We start from the raw sequence: 14,248 nt of genomic DNA on the forward strand, positions 1-14,248 counted from the left end.
ACCTTCGTATTGTGAGGCATATGCACTAACCTGTGTCCCACCGTGCTGCCCCATTACGAATCTTGTGGTTTATTATTTGGCGGCCAGCCGTGACTCTTGTGTTGTGTGAAAGATGAACTGTCGATTAATTGCTAGTCTCGCACGTCACCCGGTCAATGTATCAATGTTTATTCCCGTCTCCAGTTACGTAAGTAACGTAACAAGAGCATGACTCTTTTCACAGACAACCCTGGCTCTTGTGTCGTTTTAAAGACAAAAACCCCCAACTGAATTTTAATTTGGCGCAATAACATGTTTATGTGTCTACGCTCGATTAACCTATGGATTTACAGCTGAATATTGAGGGGGCTGTGACCGACATAGCTGAACCAACAACTTCTCGAAATGGTCACTCAGTTTTATCGTTAACAACCCTAAAATATTTCATCATTCTAACAGTCCGCATCCCAGTGAGAGCAGACATTACATAGTAAGTTATGTGTAATTACATTTGTTGGATCTCCTGGTGTCTTCAGTTAGTAGGAATCAGTGATGTTGTTGAAGGAAAAAGCAAACATTGTGATGCGTTTGTCAAATGAATACGCTGCTGTATGCTTAAAATGAGCAAAATACGTAAATATTACATGTGATTATGAAGGTGCCTGTTACTACATTACATATATACTTACAGCGTAAGTTGATGGAAGTGTTTGGATGTTTTTTTAAGCGTTTTATAGTCTCACATAGGCTCTGTTGTAAGCAGACTTTTGTTTGCATTTATTTACCACTCAGAATGCATAAAAAAATAAAAACATATGTGTGCTTGTCTTATATAAGGATTGTGAATGATAGGCAAAATTTGAAGAAAAAAAAAGCAGTTCCATATCATACCAACTTTTTTTATGGAGCCATTTAAAAAAAAAACATTTAAAATGGGAATTTATTCCCTTAACAATGTAATCATTATAATTAACTTTTGATACTCTGTAAACATTTGGTACTAGTTGGTACAATTGCATTGGAAGTATGTTCACAAAACATATAAATGGATTAACTCGCTGGAATATAAAGACAATATAAAATATATCCATAAACCAGGATGCATATGCAAAAGTGCAATATATTTATCTGTAGAGTAATCCATTTATTTATGTCTGCACCTTATTGCTTTTTTATCCTGCACCACCATGAGCTAATACAACAAAATGCTGTTCTTATCTGTACTGTAAAGTTAAAATTTGAATGATAATAAAAAGGAAGTCTGTGTAAGTCTAAAAGTCTGAAAACAATGTGTGTGGCATGCAAACAAGTCCTCACCACAATCGTCAGGCATTGGTGCAGAGGACACCTGGTGGGTGACTGGCCGCTGATAGGGAGACACTTGATTTCGGCAGCCAGGTGTAGCATCTCCATGCTCAATCACTGAAACATCCTCCTTTGTCATCTCCCTCTCGGCTGGAATAGTAAAGTTAAAGTTAAAGTACCAATGATAGTATTAGAGCTAAGTAGGTATAATCTCAGTTAAGCAAAGACAACCCCAGTGGTACAGTGAGGGGACGTCATGACTTCATTGAAGATTTTAGGTATAACTTAGGATTCCGAGTTGAGCTAGGTAATGTATGTACTTATGAAAAAAAAAAAAAAAAAAATTAAGCATTATATTAACATTTCATATATTATTATAGAAAATAATTCCCCATACATGCATGACAAGACAGGGTGGCTTTCCGAGAGAATGGACTAAGTACTAAAGTAAAAAAAAAGGTAGATATAGGCGTACATTAAAAAAACAACTTTACTATATCCGCAAATAAAACTGACACTCGAATAATAAAAGGCAAGGCAAGTAGTAGGTGTGGAGAAGGAAAACCCCCATTTGACAACACTCTAAATCCACCAGCGACAATTCAAACATTTTCACAGCATACTGCACACTCACTTTCCCTTTCAGCTGTCCTTGTTCTCATTGACCGCCATAAGGGTATCCCGGTAGAGTTCAGCTAAATTTAAGAGGCACAATCTGGGTCAGTCCAGGGTGTACACCGCCTTCCGCCCAACTGTAGCTGAGATAGGCACCAGCGCCCCCTGAGACCCCAAAGGGAATAAGCGGTAGAAATGGATGGATGGATGAATCTGGGTCAGATAAAATATCCAACCAAGTTCTTCTCCTAAAACACTGTGTGTGTTTTTGTAAACACTAATACTCTGCTAATCCCCTGACTGCCTTGTAGATTTAAAGCCTGCTATCGTCCAAGAATTCAGGTGTTCTTACCACTGATTGTCAAAGTCTGGAAAATCTGCCTTACTTCCCAGTTTTATGCACTGCGATCCTGCTGCCGTGTCATCTGATTGGTGGTCAAGCTCAATGCAGAATGAGGCTTTGTAGTACAAAAGTGCTGATAAAGAATAAAACCGATGGAGGCTCGGATTAAGAAGAGGGTTATTTAACCTGAATGTACCAGTCCAAACCTCTTTTGCAGTAAGCGGCCACCCTGAGTTTGACACCCCAAAATTGTTTGCTATACATTTCCAGAGAGACCAATGTAACTTAACATCCCCTGCCCTAACCTCATGTCTCTGAAAAAAGGATCATATCAACCAGATGACTCAATAATCTCTAACAATACAACAGCATTCAAAATGACAGTTTGTTAAGTTAAATTTAAAGTACCAATGATTTTCACACACACACTACGTGTGGTGAAATTTGTCCTCTGCATTTGACCCATCCCCTTGATCACACCCTGGGAAGTGAGGGGAGCAGGTGGCAGCAGCAGTGGGCAGCAGCAGTGCCGCGCCCGGGAATCATTTTATGGTGATTTAACCCCCAATTCCAACCCTTGATGCTGAGTGCCAAGCAGGAAGGCAATGGGTCCCATTTTTTTTATAGTCTTTGGTATGACTCAGGCGGGGTTTGAACTCACAACTTACCGATCTCAGGGTGGACACTCTAACCACTAGGCCACTGAGTAGTTGTCCCTTAAAAGGGTGGATAATATGAACTGCTAATTTTTATATTCATGCATGGCAAAAGACACACAGTTTCATCATGGGCCACATCGCTGTGACAGAAGCCTTCAAAGGGCCACTTAATGATATTAATCAGTTTTGTTGTTTTTTCTGATGAATTAAAGCGGTTTAGGGCTAGTTACAAATCTGCCATGATCGCTCACTTGACAGTACAATCATGCACGTACTAAAGGCAAACCAAAATAAACTTCAGAGTGGTTGAACCAGGACAGTGGAGCCCAATAGCCCTGGCTAAGGCAAAGAAGAGTGAGTTAGAAGTGTTGGCCATCATGCCAAAAATAGCGTGAGTCATTGAGTAAAAAATCAGCGTTTGTGATGCAGCTGGTAATGTAAATCGAAACTGCAATTTTTTTGTGCAGTCTTAAGACCAATACATAGTAAAAAGCTGTATTTCCTGAGGAGGCCGCACCCCTTCAACATCTGTTGAAGGGGTGCAGAACATCAAAAGACAGCTCCAGACTGGAGAAACTGATCAGGCGGACCGATTCTACTGTCGGAATAAAACTGGACTCACTGGTGACGGTGGCAAAGAAGAGGACTGTGGCAAAACTAGTGAGCATCATGGATGATGCCAGTCACCCTCTGCATAGCGTTATCAATAGCCATAGGAGCCTGTTCAGTGCGAGACTGCTTCCTTCCAAGTGCAGGACTAATAGACCTAAAAACTCCTGTACAACTCCTCTCTGGGGGGAGGAGGGTACTAGGATGACAGGGGATGCAAAACAATAAAAATACCGAAATAAACTCCAACAAAAACCAGTGCAATTAACAGTGCAATACTTTTTCATAACATGGTCACTACTGCCCAGTTTCCCTTGTTATATCCTTATTTTACTGTTATATTTTTATTCTAATTGTTTATTTTTATTTTATTCGTATTGTAATATTTGTCTATTTTGTTTCCATGTATACACCCATTATTTACTTAGTATTTTTTTCAATTCGATCTCAATTCTGTGCACTGCTGTTGGAATTTTAATTTTCCTGAGGGAACTCTCCTAAAGGATTAAATAAAGTTATATCTATCTTTCTATTTATCTATCTATCTATTCTAAAAAAATGACAGTACTCTGGAATGCCCTCCTGTTAACAGTTTGAGAGGCCACCTCAGTAGAAGCATTTAAGTCTCACCTTAAAACTCATTTGTAAACTCTAGCCTTTAAATAGACTCCCTTTTTAGACCAGTTGATCTGCCGTTTTTTTTCTTTTTCTCCTATATCCCACTCTCCCTTGTGGAAGGGGGCCGGTCCGATCCGATGGCCATGGATGACGTACTGGCTGTCCAGAGTCGGGACCCAGGATGGACCGCTTGCCTGTGTATCGGCTTGGGACATCCCTGCGCTGCTGATCCGCCTCCGCTTGGGATGGTTTCCTGCTGGCTCTGCTGTGAACGGGACTCTCGCTGCTGTGTTGGATCCGGTTTGGACTGGACTCTCGCGGCTGTGTTGGATCCATTATGGATTGAACTTTCACAGTATCATGTTAGACCCGCTCGACATCCATTGCTTTAGTCCTCTCCAAGGTTCTCCTAGTCATCATTGTCACCGATGTCCCACTGGGTCATCATTGTCACCGACGTGCCACTGGGTGTGAGTGTTCCTTGCCCTTATGTGGGCCTACCGAGGATGTCGTAGTGGTTTGTGTTGTGGTGTGCAGCCCTTTGAGACACTAGTGATTTAGGGATATATAAGTAAACATTGATTGATTGAAATGTGGAATTCTTTCTGGGTACTTTGTCAATTCTGCCCAAGCTGCATCACGTGATTCTAACAGTGCCGTATAGCTCCGCCCACTTTAACACTGAGCACTTCTGTCTGCATTACACTACAATAAGGCAAAATCCACGCATCCATCCATTTCCTACCGCTTATTCCCAAATCGAGTAATCAAACAATAACCGTCATATTAATCCATTCACATACATCTACCTGAAATGAGATGTAACTCTAGTTAAAAGTCAGTCCTGAAGTTGCATTATTTTGCGCTTGTTTAAATGTACTTATTGCAATAATTTACGGATGTTTGATTATCAATGCCAGCGAGCTGGCAAGATTTAAAATGGCAAAGATGCTACAGTATCATTTAATTCGTGCTGCGTACCGAATTAGGCACCTGTACTATGTTAACTACAATACTAATATATACGTGTAACAATATTATAATTTTCTTAAAAAAATGTTTTAAAAAAATTAAAAAAACAACATTGACGACCACGTCGAGTGATCATCTCATGTTCAGTAATGCCTGCTCTGTCTAGCTTAAAATGTTGGGCCAAGCTGGACCAATATTTGTACAAATTATCACTCTATTTAAAAATATATATATTATCGTGTCTTTACCTTAATACGGCGGGCTTCAACTTGCTCATAGGAGATATTTATGACAGGAAATAGAATGTTCATCCATCCCATCTGGATGCTACGCAGCTAAGGAACTCTGTTTTAAATTCAGGCTTCAAAATAAAAGCAAATATATTGTAACATCTGGTTGTAAAAAAACAAAAACAAAAAACAAGTGAGCTCCACATAGAGTACTCCACAAGTAATGGAAAAACTTGAACCTCAATTAGAACCCCTTTGTTTAAACTGTACCTATTTTGAAAGTGTGTTTTACTGCGCACGTACCTAACTTCCTGTTACCCTGGAAACGTATCCACGGAAGTACTGGCAGTGATTTCATCCACTACCGTGTTCCACATAAGTCAATTTATGTTGTTTACTCCTGAGTGGAATGGATTTCAACAATCTTAGACGCGCATCATCTGCAGGCTACCGGTTACCGGAGCCCGCCAGTAAATCGGTAACAATCAAGCAACAGGCCCCAGCGGCTAAAAGTGTTCATAACACAAGAGACAGAACGTCATCAAAGCGGGATGCAGAAAAGAAGGATGCGGTCAAACAAGACCAAGCGTGGAAAGAAATGGTGTTTAGTGAAAGGAGATCAGTTTTGGAATGGTGAGTTCATAACAAGACAACTTATTGTACCACATGCATAATAAACCTGTGACCATTCACAGGGAGAAGAACTGGAGTTTCCTCAGGAATTACGATCAGATGGTGAGAGTTATTCTCATATTCTCATATGATATTGTTAAAAAGCAACCTACTTAATACATATGTGTATACAGTACCGAAAAAGTATTCAACTAAGGTGCTAACACGCACAACAGTGGTCACCAACGTGGTGCCCGCAGGCACCAGGTAGCCCGTAAGGACCAGATGAGTCGCCCCATGGCCTGTTCTGAAAATAGCTCAAATAGCAGCACTTACCAGTGAGATGCCTCTATTTTTTTAAATGTTATTTAATTACTAGCAAGCTGGTCTCGCTTTGCACGACATTGTTAATTCTAAGAGAGACAAAACTCAAATAGAATTAGAAAACCCAAGAAAATATTTTTAAGACTTGGTCTTCACTTGTTTGAATAAATTAATTTATTTTTTTACTTTGCTTCTTATAACTTTCAGAAAGACAATTTTAGAGAAAAAATACAACCTTAAAAATGATTTTAGGATTTTTAAACACATATACCTTTTTACCTTTTAAATTCCTTCTTCTTCTTTCCTGACAATTTAAATCAATGTTCAAGTAAATTGATTTTTTTTTTACTGTAAAGAATAATAAATACATTTTAAATTAATTCTTCATTTTAGCTTCTGTTTTTTTTTTCACGAATATTTGTGAAATGTTTCTTCAAATTTAAGATGAAAATTCAAAAAAAATTATTCTGGCAAATCTAGAAAATCTGTAGAATCAAATTAAAATGTTATTTCAAAGTCTTTTGAATTTCTTTTAAAATTTTTGTTTTGGAAAATCTAGAAGAAATAATGATTTGTCTTTGTTAGAAATATAGCTTGGTCTAATTTGTCATATATTCTAACAAAGTGCAGATTGGATTTTAACCTATTTAAAACATGTCATCAAAATTCTAAAATTAATCTTAATCAGGAAAAATTACTAATGACGTTCCATAAATTCTTTTTTTAATTTTTTCAAAAAGATTCGAATTAGCTAGTTTTTCTCTTCTTTTTTTCGGTTGAATTTTGAATTTCAAAGAGTCGAAATTGAAGATAAACTATGTTTCAAAATTTAATTATCATTTTTTTCTTGTTTTCTCCTCATTTAAACCGTTCAGTTAAGTGTTTTTTTCATCATTTATTCCCTACAAAAAACCTTCCGTAAAAGGAAAAAAAATGTATGACAGAATGACAGACAGAAATACCCATTTTTTTTATACATATAGATTTATTTACTAAAGGTAAATTGAGCAAATTGGCTATTTCTGGCAATTTATTTAAGTGTGTATCAAACTGGTAGCCCTTCGCATTAATCAGCACCCAAAAAGTAGCTCTTGGTTTCAAAAAGGTTGGTGACCCCAGACGCACACAATAGGAATGAGTGGATCCATATGTCAACAAAATCGATATCAAGGGTAGTATCAGTATGGTATTGATAATAGATTGATACTACAGTAGCTTCTCGGTTGTGTTTATTTTCAGATATCTGAATGTGTTGTTGTTGTTGTTGTTGTTGCGTCATTGTTCCATAAATGATATTGCTGCACACAAGAGAGACAAGCAGTAGGCAGAAAAATTAATGGATATTTATTAATATGTTGTTTGTTAAAAACTGACCTTTAGGCACACATGACAGCCGAAAGTAGTTTTTGCTTCATTTTTGTTTTAGTTATATTGACTTTAAAAAGACTGCGATGAGGTGGGCGACTTGTCCAGGGTGTACCCCGCCTTCCGCGCAAATGAACCTGGGATAGGCTTCGGCAACCCCCGCAACCCAGAGAGGGACAGGCAGTAGAAAATGGATGGAGGGATGGACTTTAAAAATGATTTCCTTGTGCCTAAATTTCAATTATTATGCCTAAATTTCAATTCTATTTACAGCAGGGTGTTTATGTTTTTTAATATTTAAATAAAAACGTTACAATTAACAATGAAAAACATTAAAAAATATTTCAATTTGCTTGTTATATTTTTTTCTCTCATAACTCTACGACTTAATTCCCATTATATGTTGACCATATTCTCGTAATGCTTCACGGTGGGAGAGGGGTTAGTGCTTCTGCCTCACAATACGAAGGTCCTGAGTAGTCTGGGGTTCAATCCCGGGCTCGGGATCTTTTTGTGTGGAGTTTGCATGTCCTCCCCGTGAATGCGTGGGTTCCCTCCGGGTACTCCGGCTTCCTCCCACTTCCAAAGACATGCACCTGGGGATAGGTTGATTGGCAACACTAAATTGGCCCTAGTGTGTGAATGTGAGTGTGAATGTTGTCTGTCTATCTGTGTTGGCCCTGTGTTTAGGTGGCAACTTGTCCAGGGTGTACGCCGCCTTCCGCCCGATTGTAGCTGAGATAGGCACCAGTGCCCCCCGCGACCCCAAAGGGAATAAGCGGTAGAAAATGGATATTCTTGTAATATTATAACTAATCTTAAAAAACAAATCTTTGTTTGGTTTGTTTCTCATTATATGCTGACTTATGTTTTGATTAACTAATATTTCAATGTTATACTTTAAAATTGTGACTTATTTCCTTGTAAAAATTAATCGTGACCAGTCACTTATTGTGATTCTCCTTACATTTTTTAAATAAATGTCATAAAATTATATATATTATTTACATTTTTATCTTATCTCCCAATTCTCCCAATATTTGACCTTAACATATTTTTAACAAAACTATTTTATAATGGTAAAACTGTACAGTTTTCCATTCTGCTTACCTTATCTTTCAGCTTTAATCTTGTAAAATATGTTTTACTCTACAGTTTTGGACTTTTCTTCTCCTTATATTTGGGCATCAATCTTGTAAAAATAGATCATAATGTATATATTTTTTTATGACCCTATTTGTCCACAATATTTTGACTTCAGTCTTGTACAGCTACCAATTTCTTATGAAAAATCAAATGTTTCCTTCGTATTTTACTATTTTGTATATAATCTCTTAAAATGTTCTTGTAAGATGTCTTGTAAAACATTTGGTTCTCCATCCATCCATTTTCTATCGCTTCTTAAATTTTTACCAATTTTTTTGACTTAATATTTTTATTTTAGTAACCTGTTCTCCCATTTTGATTTTAATCTATAATTCACTTTTAACAACTTTAAACAACAATACGAAACAATAGCAAAATACAGCCATAAAATATAAAAAAATAATGTGAGAAAATACCACAATGTGATATATAATCAATAAAATATATATTTTTATTTTATGACTCTATTTTCCACAATATTTTTACTTTACTCTTGTAAGACTACAACTTTTTAAATGGTAAGACAATGCATTATTATGACTTTATTCTCCTAATATGTTGTCTTTAATCTCATAAAATTACAATTTACTTTGTAGTAGGATTAAATAAATAAATCTCTTAATTTTGGACTTTTATACTCTTAATATTTTGATTTCAATCTCATGCAAATATATATTACTAATATTGTTTCCTATAATTTCTTGAAGCTTTTCTCCCAATATTTCTTTGTTCTTGTATTACAGATACAATACTTTTTCATAGTAAGAATTTATTTATTTCCTTTTATTTTTAAGACTTTATTCCCCTAACATTTTGGCTTTGACCTTGTGATATTAACCTTATTTTCTTGTTAGACAACACATTTTTCTCTTCATTTCATGACTTTAACGTCCTAATATTTTTGACTTTGATCTTGTAAAATTATACCTACCCCGAAAGGGAATAAGCGGTAGAAAATGGATGGATGGATGGATTACACAATTAGTCTTTACAATGAATTTATCCGTCTAATATTTCGACTTTATTTGTCATAAAATTACAATTTATTTCCTTGTAGGATTGCACACTTTTTCCTCTTCATTTTAGGGCTTTATTCTCCTAATGGTTTCATAATTTGTTTTACAAATGAGACTTATGTACAGTTCAAAGGACACAAGTCATAAGCAACGTTTTACTTTTTCACTAACCAATACTGAGAGGCCTACTGAAATTAGATTTTCTTATTTAAACGGGAATAGCAGGTCCATTCTATGTGTCATACTTGATCATTTTGCGATATTGCCATATTTTTGCTGAAAGGATTTAGTAGAGAACATCGACGATAAAGTTCGCAACTTTTGGTCGCTCTTAAAAAAGCCCTGCCTTTCTCGGAAGTAGTGTGCGTGACGTCACAGATTGTCCGATTCCTCACATCCACCTATTGATTACAATCATGGACGCCAGCAGCGCGGGCAATTTTGACAGAGAAAGCGACAATTTCCTCATTAATTGGAGCGAAGATGGAAGATTCATGTTTGAGGATATTGATAGCGACGGACTAGGAAGAAAAAAAAGCGACAGCTCCGGGCGACGGCAGTGTGAGTGTTTCAGATGTAATTAGACATATGTACTAGTATAATTTTGGAAGATCCCTTATCTGCTTATTGTTTTAATAGTGTTTTAGTGAGATTTTAAAGATTGTAAAGTAAAGATTGTAAAGACATACCTCGAGGTCGGATGGCTGCGTTGAACACACTGTGTCTCAGAGAGAAGCCGAGGAGCCAAGCTCACAGCTGCTGCAGATTGACGAATAATCCACGGATGTCTTCGGTAAAATATATATCACAATTTCCCCATCCAAAAACATGCTGGTGCACTTAGAGAAAACATGTTTGCTTGACCGCTCTGCTTTCACAACAAACAAAGAAACGCCGGCTGGGTCTCGGTGCTAAAGACAGCTGGAATCCACCGCTTTCCACAAACAGCATTGTTTTTTATAGTCTCCATTATTAAATGAAAAAATTGCAAAAGATTCAGCAACACAGATGTCCAAAATACTGTATAATTATGCGGTTAAAGCAGATTACTTTTAGCTGTATGTGCACAGCGCTAATATTTCCTCACAGTCCGTGACGTCACGCGTATATGTCATCATTCGGCGACGTTTTCAACAAGAAACTCCCGGGAAATTTAAAATTGCAATTTAGTAAACTAAAAAGGCCGTATTGGCATGTGTTGCAATGTTAATATTTCATCATTGATAAATAAACTATCAGACTGCGTGGTGGGTAGTAGTGGGTTTCAGTAGGCCTTTAAAGCGCAGTTTAGGAAAGTCTCCATCTTTAGGTACAAAAATCATGTGGGTTTAGATGAAAGGCCCAAACGCATGAGGACATGATGCTGACATATTCTTCCTCTGTTCCATAAACAACCATTGTTAAGTGTATCTGAAAAAGAAAAACAATTTAGAAAAGTTGTATTACTTTGTGTTCCTGTGAGCTATGCACTTGATATGCTGACATTGCATGTGATGTCAAGTACTGCATGAAAGAATGTTTGACTCAACTAATTACTGTTGCACTAATTGCAACAATTGTTGCGTCCTGTGTTTTGTAGGGAGAGCGGAAGCCAGAAGAGCCTTTACCCAACAATGTGTCACTCTTCTCTGATTGTGTCCCCAACACCACAAATCAAATATTTGGAAGCAGATTGTCGACCCCACTAGGGCGTGATCTGGTTCGACTGGACCGACTTTTTTTGTGGTCTGGAAGCCATCACAAGTGCAAACAGGATCCAGAGATGTTGTCGTGCTAATGCTGGATCTGTCACTCCTTATACATTCTTCTTGATGCTTTGACATTGCGTTAGTTATGTTTGACTTTCCATAGAACTGCTTGATAAGCTTTATTTGTAATCAATGTGTACACATCATACAAGCTATACTATACAAGCAGATACACATTATTTTGCAAATGATTGTTTCTTTTTTACATTCTATTTGGCTGCAATGCATATATCCTGTTGATACATTGCTGTGTAATTGTCAAGAATAATGTTGCATGTCAATTAAAATATTTTAGCCTAAAAAGTGCAAGAAGCTGCATTCACCAGGGGTGTTTGCCACTGAGGGCAATCTGCATACTGAAACATTTAAGAATGTGCAAACTCAGCCACTTACATCCATTTTGAACAGTAAAGATAAGATGCATGTAAAACTATGGAGGGGTTTATTTACGACCCAGGAGGATCCATATCACAGAAAAACAACAAGGAAAATCAAAGTATTTTAGTGGGATCATTAAGTTATTTTCTGTTCAGAAAACTCAAATGACTCTATTAGACTGCTTTTGGTTATCGTACATTTCTGTTTACGTCGGTCTAAACGGGCCCCAGGCAGCTGATGAACTTTTTGGGTGGACCCTTCTAATTGTCCTAACTTTACCTACATATATAGGTGACAAAAAATGTTCAATATCGAATAATATGTCATTAATAATTAATTCATTTGATTTTGATTATATTTCGAAGAATAATATGCTAAAATATAAATACAATAAAAAATTATTAGCACGTGCCTCACACGCGGTATAGCTCGGATGGTAGAGCGGCCGTGCCAGCAACTTGAGGGTTGCAGGTTCGATCCCCGCTTCCGCCATCCTAGTCACTGCCGTTGTGTCCTTGGGCAAGACACTTTACCCACCTGCTCCCAGTGCCAGCCACACTGGTTTAAATGTAAAAAAAATTAGATATTGGGTTTCACTATGTAAAGTGCTTTGAGTCACTAGAGAAAAAGCGCTATATAAATATAATTCCCTTCACTCACAATACGAAGGTCCTGAGTAGTCCTGAGTTCAATCCCGGGCTTGGAATCTTTCTGTGTGGAGTTTGCATGTTCTCCCCGTGACAGCGTGGGTTCCCTCCTGGTATTCCGGCTTCCTCCCACCTTCAAAGACATGCACCTGGGGATAGGTTGATTGGCAACACTAAATTGGCCCTAGTGTGTGAATGTGAGTGTGAACGTTGTCTGTCTATCTGTGTTGTCCCTGGGATGAGGTGGCCACTTGTCCAGGGTGTACGCCGCCTTCCGCCCGAATGCAGCTGAGATAGGGTCCAGCACCCCCCGCGACACCAAAAGGGACAAGGGGTAAAAAATGGATGGATAGATAGCGTACCACAATCAGCATCCCTGGTCATTATAGGAGGTAAAGAAAATGTGGTGTACAATGTGTAAAGCAACCTGTGTGGATATGTTGATAGGTTGTGTATATTTGAAGAAAATGTGTAATATCGAATAATTTACCTCTCATTAAGAATTAATAAATTGAATTTTATTATAAAATATGTTAAAGGTTAATACTATTTTAATTAGGCTGACCATACGTCCTCTTTTCCCCAGACATGTCCTCTTTTGCGGGAGTGTCCGGGCGGGTTTTTTTAAATGCGCCAAATGTCCGACATTTTGAATTAGGGTTGCGTGTATTTTCAATGTGGGTCCAGGGTTAAGTTACCATATATATATATATATATATATATATATACATATATATATATATATATATACATATATATACATATATATATATATATATATATATGAAATACTCGAGTTGGTGAATTCTAGCTGTAAATATTGTAGCGGCTGGCTACGGGGTGTTAGCCAATGGCTTTGGCTGGGGAGGGGGGGTGACTTCCGGGGAAGTTAGGGAAGTGACGCTATTGACAAGAAGTGTTGGTTTGAGTTTTGCCGGGAAAAGGAAACAGATTTCTTGGTAAACAGTGAGGTGAATTTAAAGTCAACATTTTAAACTCCAGTAAATGAGTTATTTTAGTATTTGTGAGTCCATGGAAACTTCACTTTTATCTCCTGCTGGATACACATCGTTCGAGGATGGAGACAGGCTAGCTGTTAGTTTCAAGCTAACCAGCACCCGAGCAGACTCCACCTCAAAAACATACTTTGCAGGTCAAAAAACGGGGCAGTTGTTTGCCTTTTGAAGTGTTAATGTGCGAGGAGTGTTCAAAAGGAGTCTTTTGAAGAAGTGGCTGACAAGTTAGCATCGCTGACAGTGACGTCATCACCGTCATGGTTTACTGAAGCAGAGATGGTGACTGTGTGTTATGATAAATGACATAGATTTATCAGATTTAATTTCTTATTATCTATCGCAGGGGTTTCAAAAGTGTGCCAAAGAGGCCATTTGCGGCCCACAGCCAATGTTTTAAAGGCCCACGGCACATTTGAAATAATTGTTTTAAAATAAACTAAAACATAACAAAACTAAAATAATAAAGCTTAAATGTGCAATGTAATCTAGAAAGAGTTGCAATGTTGACTAATAAAACAAAGCTGTTTGTTTTTCTTTCAAACTGTCATTGCTCAAGACATAATAATGAATCAAAATCAATGTTATTATGAATTAATGAGCTATCCAAGGTTCCCATTACTTCACATCAAATATTCCACTAAGAAAATATTTTTGGTGGAAGATTTT

General features: G+C 37.4%; 2 protein-coding genes across 4 annotated transcripts in view; one reads left to right on the top strand and one right to left on the bottom strand.

Annotated features, from left to right (window-relative positions):
* The window catches only part of LOC133549874 (CAP-Gly domain-containing linker protein 4-like), a 61,560-nt gene extending 56,080 nt beyond the window's left edge, over positions 1–5,480 (bottom strand). The window contains exons 1-2 of one of the 3 annotated variants that reach the window (XM_061895733.1): positions 5,349–5,480; positions 1,297–1,434 (exon numbers count right to left, since the gene is read on the bottom strand). In XM_061895733.1, coding sequence (XP_061751717.1) covers positions 1,297–1,423 — 127 coding nt within the window. In that variant the 5' untranslated portion in view covers positions 1,424–1,434; positions 5,349–5,480. Of the gene's footprint in view, positions 1–1,296; positions 1,435–1,918; positions 2,091–5,348 lie in introns of those variants that run through there. The other 2 variants (XM_061895734.1, XM_061895732.1) reach the window with 2 other exon arrangements.
* Positions 5,481–5,637: 157 nt separating this feature from the next.
* Positions 5,638–11,844, top strand: lg03h2orf50 (linkage group 03 C2orf50 homolog). Its single transcript, XM_061895737.1, has 3 exons — positions 5,638–5,963; positions 6,026–6,065; positions 11,373–11,844. The coding sequence occupies exons 1-3, from the start codon at positions 5,740–5,742 to the stop codon at positions 11,568–11,570; spliced, it is 462 nt and encodes a 153-aa protein (XP_061751721.1). The 5' UTR covers positions 5,638–5,739; the 3' UTR covers positions 11,571–11,844.
* Positions 11,845–14,248: the final 2,404 nt, after the last annotated feature.

The sequence above is a fragment of the Nerophis ophidion genome, linkage group LG03 (assembly GCF_033978795.1).
Source record: "Nerophis ophidion isolate RoL-2023_Sa linkage group LG03, RoL_Noph_v1.0, whole genome shotgun sequence".
Classification (NCBI taxonomy): Eukaryota; Metazoa; Chordata; class Actinopteri; order Syngnathiformes; family Syngnathidae; genus Nerophis; species Nerophis ophidion.

Bases quoted from the DNA above. Each gene is read 5' to 3' on its own strand.
- lg03h2orf50 (XM_061895737.1), top strand. From the start codon at position 5,740: ATGGATTTCAACAATCTTAGACGCGCATCATCTGCAGGCTACCGGTTA. The intron at 5,964-6,025 runs GTGAGTTCATAA...GACCATTCACAG, and splicing joins AGGAGATCAGTTTTGGAATG to GGAGAAGAACTGGAGTTTCC. The intron at 6,066-11,372 runs GTGAGAGTTATT...TGTGTTTTGTAG, and splicing joins TCAGGAATTACGATCAGATG to GGAGAGCGGAAGCCAGAAGA.